Below are 12,647 nucleotides of genomic sequence, written 5' to 3' on the forward strand. Positions count from 1 at the left end.
TTCAACAACCAAAACTATATACAAACAAATGGCCTAAGCATGGGCAACCCAGTATCACCAGTTCTAGCCAATATTTTTATGACACAAGTTGAAACACAAGCAATTAACACAGCATTACATCCACCACTATACTGGTACAGATATGTAGATGACACGGTTGCCGGATTCAAATCTACAGAACACATACTTAATTTTTTCAATCACATTAACTCTATACATCCCAACATTAACTTCACATGTGAACAGGAAGAAAGCAATCAAATATCATTTCTTAACCTCAAAATTACAAGAACCGACACACAATTCAAAACAGAAATCCACCGAAAAATCACCCATACTGGACTATACATTCCTTGGGACTCAGCACATGAAACAAAACAAAAACTCAACATACTAAGAAACCAAATAAACACAGCCATAAAACTATGCTCAACAGATAAAATTAACGATGAATTACACGCAATATAAAACAATACTTCATCAACATCAATAAGTTTCCTCCACAAACCGTAGAAAACATTATACGCACACACCTAGACAGAAAGCAAAATCAACCAACAAAAGTAAATATATCTCACGAATCAAAAAATCACGAAACCAAATACTGCTGTATACCATATATTCCTGACATCAGCAGACAAATAACCAACATTTGGCAAAAACTAGTAACAAAATATGACATTCCAGTTAATACCAAATTTATTCAAAAACCAGGCACAAAACTGAGGTCTATACTATGTAAAAAACTACACTGACAAACACCACACCAACATTATTTATAAAATACAATGTGATAACTGCCACGACTTCTGTATTGGAGAAACAAGTAGAAAAATGGAAACCAGATTCAAAGAACATAAAAAGTCACCTTCACACGTTTTCGAACATTGCAAGTCAAATAAACACAACATAACCATAGAAAACGCTCAAATACTAAATAAAGAAACAAACATAAACAAACGCAAAGTTAAAGAAGCCTTACTTATACAACAACTTAAACCCAAAATAAACCAATATAAAGGAACGACTTTATACCTATATTAATATAATAAAATAAATAAAATTGTATATTCAAACATCTAACACCGCCCCCTACATTCCGACACTCAGTTACACAACCCCTTCCAAACATGTGGTCAGCTTCCGGTCAGTTACCTCTTTCTTTGTGAACCTGACGATGACCGAAGAAGGTCGAAACGTTGTTCGCTCTTCTATGTAAAATATTTTCTCAACCCAAACGAGCCGTTTTTGCATATATAATCCTACAATTTGTTGGTAAAAGGGTAGCCCAAGAATTGGCGGTGAGTGGTGATGACTAGCTGCCTTCCTTCTAGTCTTATAGTGCTAAATTAGGAACAAATAGCGCAGATATCCCTCGTGTAGCTTTGTGCGAAATTCAAAAACAAGTAAACGGACATTTGATTTTGATTTGTCAAAACGTTCGTAGTAGCCTATTTTTACGTAAGGATCTTAGGTCATCACGAAGTAACTTTTATATTTAGGTGGTTCAATTATCGCTTTTTTAAAGAAACAGTAGAATTTTTTAATACAACGGTTATTTTGTTAATTGAAACTTTTACGCGTGAAGCTTGGACATGACCAAGTCTTACTTTGTAGTAAAGTTTGAAATATATATATATATACTCTCCATAAGTCGAAATTAGAATTATCACAGTTCCAGTTTTCAAACTGGTATCCACATTTACTTTATTGATAGTAATGTTCATTGTTAATTGTGTGCATATGTTTCCTTATTGTTGTAATCATAATATTTTAAGATTTTTCTTTGTTTATCTTAGAATTTTTGCACAAAGCTATGCAAGCCATTTCAAAATTGTAAAGGTAATTAGTCAAAAAGAAGCCATCTCCAACGTTTGAACTACTATTGACTGACCGAATAGTGGGATTTTAGCGTCATTCTTACAGCGCATTCACAACCCAAAAGCTTTCTCAGACATCTGCCCATGTGAACAAGATGATCGTACGCACATCCTCCCGTAATCATCAGTGAAAAAGCTCAAAATGATTGTAACTTCTTGACAGGCTGTTAGGTAACGCTTAGTTCTACAAAAGCTTCAGTGTCAAATTATGTTAGAAAGTAACAGAATCAATCTGTGTGAAATTTGAAGAAAAATAATTATTTAAAGCTCTGGATGCAACTGTAATAACCAACAGTGTAACGAGCATTTCTGTATATGTTTGATTCGTTTTAATATATTATTTTAAAAAACAAGCAGTCTGGGTTGCAGTTTGTTTATTGTTCAACTATATCGCTAAAAAGTAATAGACACTCACTGTAAAAAATCCGGCCTATACATAAAACCTGGCAGTTTGCTACTGTAACACGTCCATTGAGGACGAACAAAGTACTTACCAAAGGAACCACAATGAGAGGATATTACCACTGAACTACAAGGACATTGTGGTGAAAGTAAATACGTAATTCAAATTAATTCAAAGGATAGTGATAACGTAGTTTATACTAGAATAATGTTGTTTTTATTACTACAAGTTAATAGTACTTACAAAAGAAGATAACCAATTTGAAACCATGTCACCTTAGTGAAATTGGTCATTATTTTGGTTTTTGAGTTATCATGTAATTAAAAAAACACAAGGGGAACAAGAAATTCAAACTTGCTATGATATTTACAGACGTTCTCAGAACTTGTGACTCAGTCATTATATATATTGTTATAAAAGGAAACACTGTATTTTATATTTACAGACGTTTTCAGAACTTGTGACTCAGTCATTATATATATCGTTATAAAAGGAAATTGTATTTTATGATATTTACAGACGTTCTCAGAACTTGTGACTCAGTCATTATATATATTGTTATAAAAGGAAACTGTATTTTATGATATTTACAGACGTTCTCAGAACTTGTGACTCAGTCATTATATATATTGTTATAAAAGGAAATTGTATTTTATGATATTTACAGACGTTCTCAGAACTTGTGACTCAGTAATTATATATATTGTTATAAAAGGAAACACTGTATTTTATATTTACAGACGTTCTCAGAACTTGTGACTCAGTCATTATATTTATTGTTATAAAAGGAAACTGTGTTTTATGATATTTACAGACGTTCTCAGAACTAGTGACTTAGTCATTATATATATTGTTATAAAAAGAAACACTGTATTGTACTTAAGTTCTCATGACCTGTTGAAGAGATATTTAAAATAGCATTTCGATTAACAATCCGACCCATCCCTGCGTATGCGTTTCTAACGCCTGCCTAATACAGCCTAGGTATGTTAGAGAATGTTTCCTTGTATATTTGTAATCAAGTGCAAAGCTACATAATGGGCTGTTTGTGCTGTTCTCATCAAAGATATCGAGACTCGGTTTTAGCGGTATAAGTCTTCAGACTTCGTGATGACGAGAAACCCACTTGAAGTAAAAATATTGGGTTGAGGAATAATTCGTGAGCGTTTTTTCAAGTTAAAAAAATATATTCATAAATGAAACGCTTTCGCAAAATATTTCATGTCATTTGGTAGATAATTTTTTGCTCTAATAGATGGTGTGTTTGATTTTCATATGTCTTTAATTTTTGCTTTCATTTTCAGCTCATTAAATGGAATGTCAAGTGGACAAAATCGAGCATTTTCGACACCATCTGCTTTTCGCATTTAATTTCTTGCAATTTCGTTTAAAACAATGCATACTATATACCTAGCTATTACATGAAATAAAGTATCATAATAAATGTTTTGGGTGTAATGTGTTCATGCATTGAAGTATTGTATAGTCTTGCATATAATGCTTGAATGAAATTATTTAAAAACGCTCACGAATTATTCCTCAACCTAATATATTCTCAAGACGGCTGGTATGGGTATTAAAACTTTAATTGAAATAAAGTACAGAACAACGTTTCGACTTTCTAAGGTCATCTTCAGGTTAACAAAACAAAAACGGTTAACCTGAAGATTACCTAAGAAGATCAAAACGTTGTTCTGTATTTTGTTTAATTAAAGTTTTAACATCTACACCAGCCAGCCGTCTTAAGAATATAGTCTTCAGACTTGTCGCTAAGCCACTGTGAGAGGGACAATAGAAAGTTATCACTTTCCTTATTTTGCTATTACGATATACGTGTTGTTAAAAGAAGTTTCAAAAATAAATTTTAGGTCTTCGTTTTTTTGTGTGTAGGTTGTTTTTTCAGGCCTAAACCGCTTATGACTCTTGTCGGGTAGGTGTATCTGTTCCTAATTTATTAGTGAAGGACTGCAGAGAAGGCATCTGGTCAACACCATTTACCGTTATCTCTAGGGCTAATTTTTTCACCAAACAGTAGGATCTACCATCACAATATAAAGGCGGCGTTTCTAATTGTTTGTTTGTTTTTTTGTTTTTGAATTTTGCGCAAAGCTATTCGAGGGCTATCTGCGCTAGCCGTCCCTAATTTAGCAGTATAAGACTAGAAGGAAGGCAGCTAATCATCAGCACCCACCGCCAACTCTTGGGCTACTATTTTACCAACGAATAGTGGGATTGACCGTCACATTATAACTCTCCCACGGCTGAAAAGGCGAGCATGTTTGGTGCGACGGGGATGCGAACTCGCGACCCTCAGATTACGAGTCGCAGACCTTAACCCACCTGGCCATGCCGGGCCATCGTTTCTAATTGTCGGTATTTAGGTCTTTTGGGTTGGCCTGGGAGGGTCGGGTACAATCTTGACCTTTTCCTTCCTCATTTATGGTGTTATTAATATTTTATATTTGGAGCAACTGTTAAATATAACATAAAAGAGGGCATTGCCTTTACAAATGTTCACTGATATGAATTCAAACTCATCTAAAAAGTCGAGAATGTTTGGCGATGACCATTCGAATCCGCGCCCCTATACTATGTAAAAACTACACTGACAAACACCATACTAACATTATTTATAAAATACAATGTGATAACTGCCACGACTTCTGTATTGGAGAAACAAGTAGAAAAATGGAAACCAGATTCAAAGAACATAAAAAGTCACCTTCGCACATTTTCGAACACTGCAAGTCAAATAAACACAACATAACCATAGAAAACACTCAAATACTAAATAAAGAAACAAACATAAACAAACGCAAAATTAAAGAAGTTTTACTTGTACAACAACTCAAGCCCAAAATAAACCAATATAAAGGAACGCCTTTATACCTATATTAGAAATAATATAATAAATAATAAAATAAATAATATGAAATTATATTTTCAAACATCTAACATCGCCCTCTATATTCCGACACTCAGTTACACAACCCGTTTCAAACATGTGGTCAGCTTCTGGTTAGTTACTTCTTCCTTTCTTTGTGAACCTGACGATGACCGAAGAAGGTGGAAACGTTGTTCGTTCCTCTACGTAAATTTTTTTTTACATATACATATAACTTTGTTTCAAATCGGAATGAATAGCAGTAGCTGAAACATATATACGAAGAATTGAGTACATTGTATTAAACAGTTTTTGAATATGCAAATCGGGAAGCCATCTAACAACGAACGCCAGTGTAAATCACGGTGGAATTGCTTTTATCAGAACTACATTTTGACATTGGCGCGACATACACTGCTAACCAAAATCTTAAGGCTAATGAACAAAAAGAAAAAATATGCATTTTGCGTTGTTAGACTGAAACACTTATTTGAGTAGAGCTTTGAAAGATGAAAATAAGAAAATGGAAAATAAAAATAAAAAACCTTTTAGCATTTAATAGGGAAAATGTGAACACTATGAAATTAGCCCAAATACTAGCCAGTCAAAAGTTTTAAGACCATACCAAAAGAAAGCGTTAATCGGTAAACACGTAACGAAATTTAGTCATTTGTGTTCAAGCATTAGCGTTGTCAACATCTCCCACCGACATCTGTGTTACATTGGGTTAAAAACATGGAAGAGGCTAAAAAGTTGACAGAGTTCGAACGTGGCTTATTTGTCGAGCTGCAAAAGCAAGGTTTCTCTCAATGCGCCATCGCTGGTGAGATTGGGCGTAGTAAAACAGCTGTTGCAAATTTCTTAAAAGACCCTGAGGGATACGGAACGAAAATTTTAAGTGGTCAGCCCAAGAAAATTTCGCCGGCGTTGAGCAAGAGAATTCGACGGGTTGTCCGACAAGACACCAGTCGATCGTCAAACGAGATTAAAACCCTTACGGACGCATAATGCAGCTCAAAAATAATAAGACGGCATCTACGAGAGAAAGGCTTTAAAATCCGTAAACGTCTTCAAATGCCACGCCTCCTTCCACACCACGAAACAGCTCGGTTAAACTTTGCTAAGAAGCACCAAACATGGGCCGTAGAAAAGTGGAAGAAGGTTTTGTTCTATGATGAGAAAAAATTTAAAAATTAAAGTTTAAAAACTGAGACCTCTTGTTTGGCATTTCCTACCCTGTTTAGGACTTCCTTTTGGTATGGTCTTAAACTTTTGACTAGCTAGTATTTAGGCTGATTTCATAATGTTCACATTTTCCCTATGAAATGCTAAAAACGTTTTTTATTTTCCCTTTTCTTATTTTCATCTTTCGAAGCTCTACTCAAATAAGTGGTTGAGTTTAACAACGCAAAATGCATATTTTTTCTTTATCTTCATTGGCCTTAATATTTTTGCAAGCAGTGTATAGAGTGTGATACCACTGGATATTGATCGTTTTTGGGAAGAGCATATAACAGCCCTGTCCGATGTAAAATGTTCATACAATCATATCATAAAGCTATATTCAAGTGAGGGGTATGGATTTTCCAAGACGTGTATTTTCTGTATATCTATTGGCGTTGGAAAACAAAGAAATATTGATTAACCTGTAGAATCGAGAGTTTCAGAAAGAGACCTGCAATAAGTTGTACTCTAGCCATGGTAATTAAACTGGAGTGGCTTGTAATAGGTGAAAATCCACACATACACGAATGACAGTAAATAAAGCCAACTGTCAGATTTTTATGTACGTTATGGGCCGGATTCTTTACGGTAGGTATTTATGTGATTAGCGATAAATTTCAACAATAAACAAACAGGACATAATCCACTTGTTTTAAAATGATATATTACAAGAAGTCAGATATATACTCCAAGTATAACTGTAGAAGAGGAATTTTTAAAGTTAAATTGCAGGCTCTCTAATGCTAAAAAAAACCAACTAGCATATCAATGTAGCAAACAACTTTGTAGTTAATTTCTTTGAATCTTTCAGCTGTAACAAAATTATTTAACTTTCATGAACGATTATGATTTAATTGTTTTTGTCTCATATATCATTCAAATATCCAATAAAAATATAGCTGTAAAATACATACCATTTTGTAAGAAATCCGACATCACTATAAAACTGATTATTACATGTACTTTTGAAACAAAAAACATTTAAATACACTTAAGATATTATCTGAAGTGTTGATAATGGACTAAAATACTTTTAGACTGATAAGGAACCGTTTGTTTATAGTTCAGCACGAAGCAATTCAATGGGCTGGCTGTCTGTGTTGTGCCAACCACGGGTATCGAAAATCAGTTTTTAACCTTATAACTCATTTACCGCTATGCTTCTGGAAGACATAAGGAAGTTTTTAGTTAAAAGAACAGTATATGCCAGTCCGTGTGTTAGTGTATGTGTGTGCTAACGCACATGCAAACCCTATATTCCTTTTGACTGTTTGTACAGTAACACTTTTACGTTTGTACGAACATAAAAGTGAATAACGTTTAACGTATACTGTTCTATACAAATGCAAAACCACAACGTTTATAATACTAACTTTAGAGACATAAGGAAACATTACATTAATTCTTTACCTGTCACTTCATTACTTATACGTGGCATATAAATAACGCAATACTGTTGCATCCCAACACAAAATTCCAACAAATGCCTAAAAATCGACAGTTGGGACTAAAGTTTAAATACGCATAACGTGCGAAAGACGGGTTTACCCGTTATATAATCTACGAAAATCAATCTTACTAGCTACTGTCACAGTTTTATTAATTTTCGATGCTCTACAGTTTTCAGCTAACACATTGTGAGAAAGAAAATAATTACAGTGTCAGTTGGTATTCAAATACGATTTAGATACATACACGCATAAGAAATTTACAAAAGCAATAAAAACGTACCACGACAGTTGATTTTTACATTTCTTGATACCATGATTTTAAAAATTCACTATTTTAAAATTTGGTATACATTTCCAGTTATTTTGATAAAGGTGCTTAAAAATTTACATTTAAGGCTAAAGATTAAATATGCTTCGTACTCGAAGAAAGAGTTTGCCCAGTAGGGATATAAAATATTACCAATTTACGTAACTGGTGGTAATGACTCAACGCTTTATTAGTTTTTTTTGTGGGAGAAAGTAAGGAAAAAGGCTTACATCAGGCATGGAAAACTGAATCGATAAAGTGATAAAAATGATACTTTTTCAGGAAACGAATTCGGAAAAAAATCGAATCGAAAAAATTTAAAAACGTCAATTGAAATTCGAACTGAATCGCTAAAAATATCGGTTTGTATTTCAGTTTTTAACGGGAAACTTTCGAGCATCTATCTTTTCATTGGTACAAGATCACTCATTGACATATTATTCCCTCAGTAAACTCAAATCCTCAGGTCAGTTTGTGTGTGTTTTTTTATCGCAAATCCACATCGGGCTACCTGCTGAGCCCACCGACGGGAAACGAACCCCTGATTTTAGCGTGGTAACTCCCTAGACATACCGGGGGAGGAGGCCTCAGGTCAGACTGAACCTTTCATTTGTGTTTGGGACTCTATCGTCCATCTCTCTTTTTCCCTAAGTTCATCGATTTCAAGTGAGACTGCTAATGGTGACAGTGATATAAGTGAACTAGATTATATTAAAATTGACAGTGTTTTTTCTGTTAAATTTGCTGGTCAAACTGCAACTTGCAGTAAAAGATGTTTTAAATGGAGGACTGTGTGCGAGTATTATATCTCACGTGTGAAAACTGTCTAAACAGCTGTAAAGACAAAGAAATATCATATGCCTATGATAGCCGTAGTAGCATGATGGTGCTCAACATATAATATGATCTGTTTAGTGTAACTCCAACCATTTATTGGAATAACTGGAATAGCTTAAAACTTTCTCTTCAATTTTGGGAGAAATTAGAAGAAATTGTGCAATATTAGAACTGAGTAAAAAGCTACAGTGTGGTTACAAGAAGAAAATTTAACCCTGGGGGACTTTTATGAGGTGTGGTTTGTTTGTAAAAGTGAAATATCTAAAATGAAATATTTGCTGCCTCACAACATCATAGAAGCAATGAATGTCAGGGAACAGAACAGAAGCAAAATAAAGTGTAAATACAAGGAGGCAAACTCAGTGTTTCATTCTCCAGATAGAGAAAAGACAGGAGAAGGAAAACAGATAAAGTGTGGTACTTATAAATATTAAATATAAAAAACTTGTATATAGAGATGAAAAAGATCTTTCAAAACTAGTTGTAAATGCAAATGTTTAATAAAGTTACAAGTTAAGAAAAGAGTGCATGCTGTAGTAAAAGAAATTAATAACCATTTTAAAGAAATATGAAAAACTGAAATCAAAATAGGAACTCAAATTGAAAAATATAAAAAACTTGAAACTGAAATAGTTGTTTTTTTTCAGTTTCCCATCCCTTATTTATATCATGCTGGAAAGAAAACAAAAATTAAGTGAATTGTCAACAAATGAATACTGTTTATATTTATGCTTCTCAATACCATAATTTTAAAATTTTACTATTGTTTAACTGTTTTTCATTTTCTACTATCTCAGGCATTTAAAAATCTACACCTAGGTGTAAACTTAAAAAGTTATTAGTGGTAGTGAACCTAACACTTTGCTAATATTTTATGGAAGGAAAACAAACAGATATGTCAAATAGCAACAAACAAAGAACATTGATTTTTACACTTCTTCATACCATATTTCTTTTATAGTAATCCCACATTTTTACATTCTGTTTGTTTAATCTAAATACAGGAACTCCATATTCTGCTTAGTAGGTTTTATTTCATTCATTTTTAATTGCATACAAGAACAACAGCATGATATAAATAATTTATGTATTTAAAATATATATCCTTCTAATATGTAAATTTTTCCACTTAATAATGCTGCATGTGTAAAAAAATTCCCTATACATGGCTGTTATGGCATAGCACAAACATTATATGTGGGAGTTTCTTTTCCCCTAAATGAACTGTGTTTTATTAGTTACATATGTTTAGTAAACACGTTGTACACGAAGTATGAGTTGATTCTCTAGTATACAGAAAGAGTTACGTTTATAGGTCTTAGAGAAAAACTATTTTAATGGAAGGTCTTTTGCCAGGTGATTTTCTTTAAATCAGATCAATGAATTGTAATATGTGAAATATCAAGTAAAAAAGTTAAAAGCTTCTTGAAATGTAAACACACTCTGAATAATCTTATTAAACAACAGTACTGTTTTAGCAATAACACTTACAAAGTGTATATTCAATACTAGTTTTTGATTTGTAGGAAAACAGGAGTTTTGCTCTGTTCTGCTTAACCTTCTGTTTTTCTTTGTACGTTTATATATATTGAAATTAAAGCAAAGCACCAATGTTTGAATTGATTACAGGGTCTCATGCTATAGTAGAAGTCACGCTGGAAAGCAGGGATTCAGGATTCTTTCTTAAGCCTGGTGATCTGGTGGAACATGGTCAGCAAGATGGTACAACAAGTAAAAGTGAAAAATTCACCTTGGTTCACCCTTCTTCTCCAGTTACTGTTCGGGCATACTATGGGCCTTTTTCAGTAAAGCAGACATTGATAGTTCCATCAGCTAGCAAAAACTGGAATTCTAGTCAGGAAAATCTTGGAGGTGAAACAGAAAGAATCCCACCATTAGCAGTGCCATCTGGTGGTGATACAGACGTTATTGCACACGTTGTAACCCATGAAGTTTGCCGTGATCAACCAGTACTTCGTGTACTGTTTCATAGCAGTAGGGCATCGGATCCCAAGACAAGGCAAAATTTCCACAACAGTCACAAGGAGGCGCTGTGTGTGGCACTGTATGTGAGCTACCAGGAGGAGCGAGTGACAGCAGCATGCAGTCCAATGTCTAGTCGTGATGGAGTCTGTCTGGGTGAGGTGCTTCTACCATGGACTTGGTGGCCACAGCTTCAGGCTCAGCCTTGGAAGGTGACCAAACTTCATAAAGCTACTGTTAAAGTAGAATACGCTGTTCTACAGAGCCACAAAGTGGAATGTACTGCCAACTCTCTCTTAGTTACAGTACCAGCCAGTGGCTCAGGCATGTTTCTTGCTCATGTTGTGCTGTCTAATAGTCATGGAAGCTACGAAGAAGTAAAGAATGATGATGTTGTTCGATTATTAGTTCCCCAAGCTCCGGTGTATCCTCGTTCTAAGGTTTATGTCCCTGTTTATCTTCAGTCATATCCAATCTATCCATTATATGTATTTGTTATAAGGTAAGTTTAGAGTTATAATGCTTATCTTGTTTATATCCCTTGACCAAAATTTCGAATGGTTATTTTTACAATATCAATGTTTTTGCTAATTTTTGTAAGAAATTCATAAAATTTATTTACAACTTTTCAATTGTTAATTAGTTATGAATAAACAAGGAATTTTTAGTAGATCGAAAGAAATGTACTTTTAATTCTTATTTGAATTATTATTCAGGTTTTATTATTTCTTTCTGTCCAGCAGATTATTTATTCCTATATTCATTTCTTATTGAGTTGCTGTTAGTTTTCTTACCGACAAAAAGGTAACACTTTCAAGTCCATATTCTTAATATTTTCAATATTTAATACTTCTCAATCTCAGTAACTTATTTACTTTATCATTTTGTTTTCTAAAACAGTTTACTGTTCTTAAAATTCAAAATTATACGAGTTATGTTGTTTTTTGGGTGGTATTATATAACAATTTCTTTTAATTATCGTTTGTCAAGTTTTTCATCATTATGTATTCAGTTTATCATTCCTCTTTTAAGCATTTGTAACCTTTTCCTCTAACAACTTTTTGCTATTTCATTCCTTCCCACTAAGTTTTTGATCATTTTGTTATCTTTAATTACATTTTCTAAGCAATTTCACATTTCCTGCATCAGCAATAGCTTTCATTTATCTTGCCAGCTTCTGCCATTTTATGTTCATTCTGAAACTTTTTACAACCAGTTTCTCTTGTTTCATGCTTCATGTGTGATTTTTGCCAGATGCTGCTGTTTTCTGCTTCAGTGTTGAATTTCCATCTTGTTTGTTTCTGCTGCTTTTTTTAAAATACTTAAACTTTCTTCTTTTGACTAGTGTTTCTTGTCTCCATTTTTTTTAATCACGTTCGACTTCCTTTCAGTATTGCAAACTCATTCCTTTTTTTTTCTTTTCCTTTCTCTGCATACATTTCCTCCACTGACTGTTCTTTTGCACTAGAACTTTTATCCATGCTACCATTTGTTCATGTACCATTCAAAATTGATTTTGAAATGGACTTAACTGTATTCCAACTCTGATGTATTTGATCAGCATTCTCAAAAGAAACTAGATCACATTGGTATAAACAAAGGTGTTCAGGATTCAGTGACACTGGCTGGATAATTACATAATTTATGGTTTCTGACAAGCAGGGTTAATTGCAATCTT

At 33.6% G+C, this 12,647-nt stretch overlaps 1 protein-coding gene across 3 annotated transcripts in view; it reads left to right on the forward strand.

Moving 5' to 3' along the window:
* LOC143236010 (transmembrane protein 132E-like) overlaps positions 1–12,647 on the forward strand; it is a 60,865-nt gene that overhangs the window by 11,518 nt on the left and 36,700 nt on the right. Inside the window, exons 1-2 of one of the 3 annotated variants that reach the window (XM_076474200.1) lie at positions 8,311–9,403; positions 10,616–11,471. In XM_076474200.1, coding sequence (XP_076330315.1) covers positions 9,253–9,403; positions 10,616–11,471 — 1,007 coding nt within the window. In that variant the 5' untranslated portion in view covers positions 8,311–9,252. Of the gene's footprint in view, positions 1–8,310; positions 9,404–10,615; positions 11,472–12,647 lie in introns of those variants that run through there. The other 2 variants (XM_076474202.1, XM_076474201.1) reach the window with 2 other exon arrangements.

The sequence above is a fragment of the Tachypleus tridentatus genome, chromosome 13 (genome assembly GCF_004210375.1).
Source record: "Tachypleus tridentatus isolate NWPU-2018 chromosome 13, ASM421037v1, whole genome shotgun sequence".
Taxonomy (NCBI): domain Eukaryota; kingdom Metazoa; phylum Arthropoda; class Merostomata; order Xiphosura; family Limulidae; genus Tachypleus; species Tachypleus tridentatus.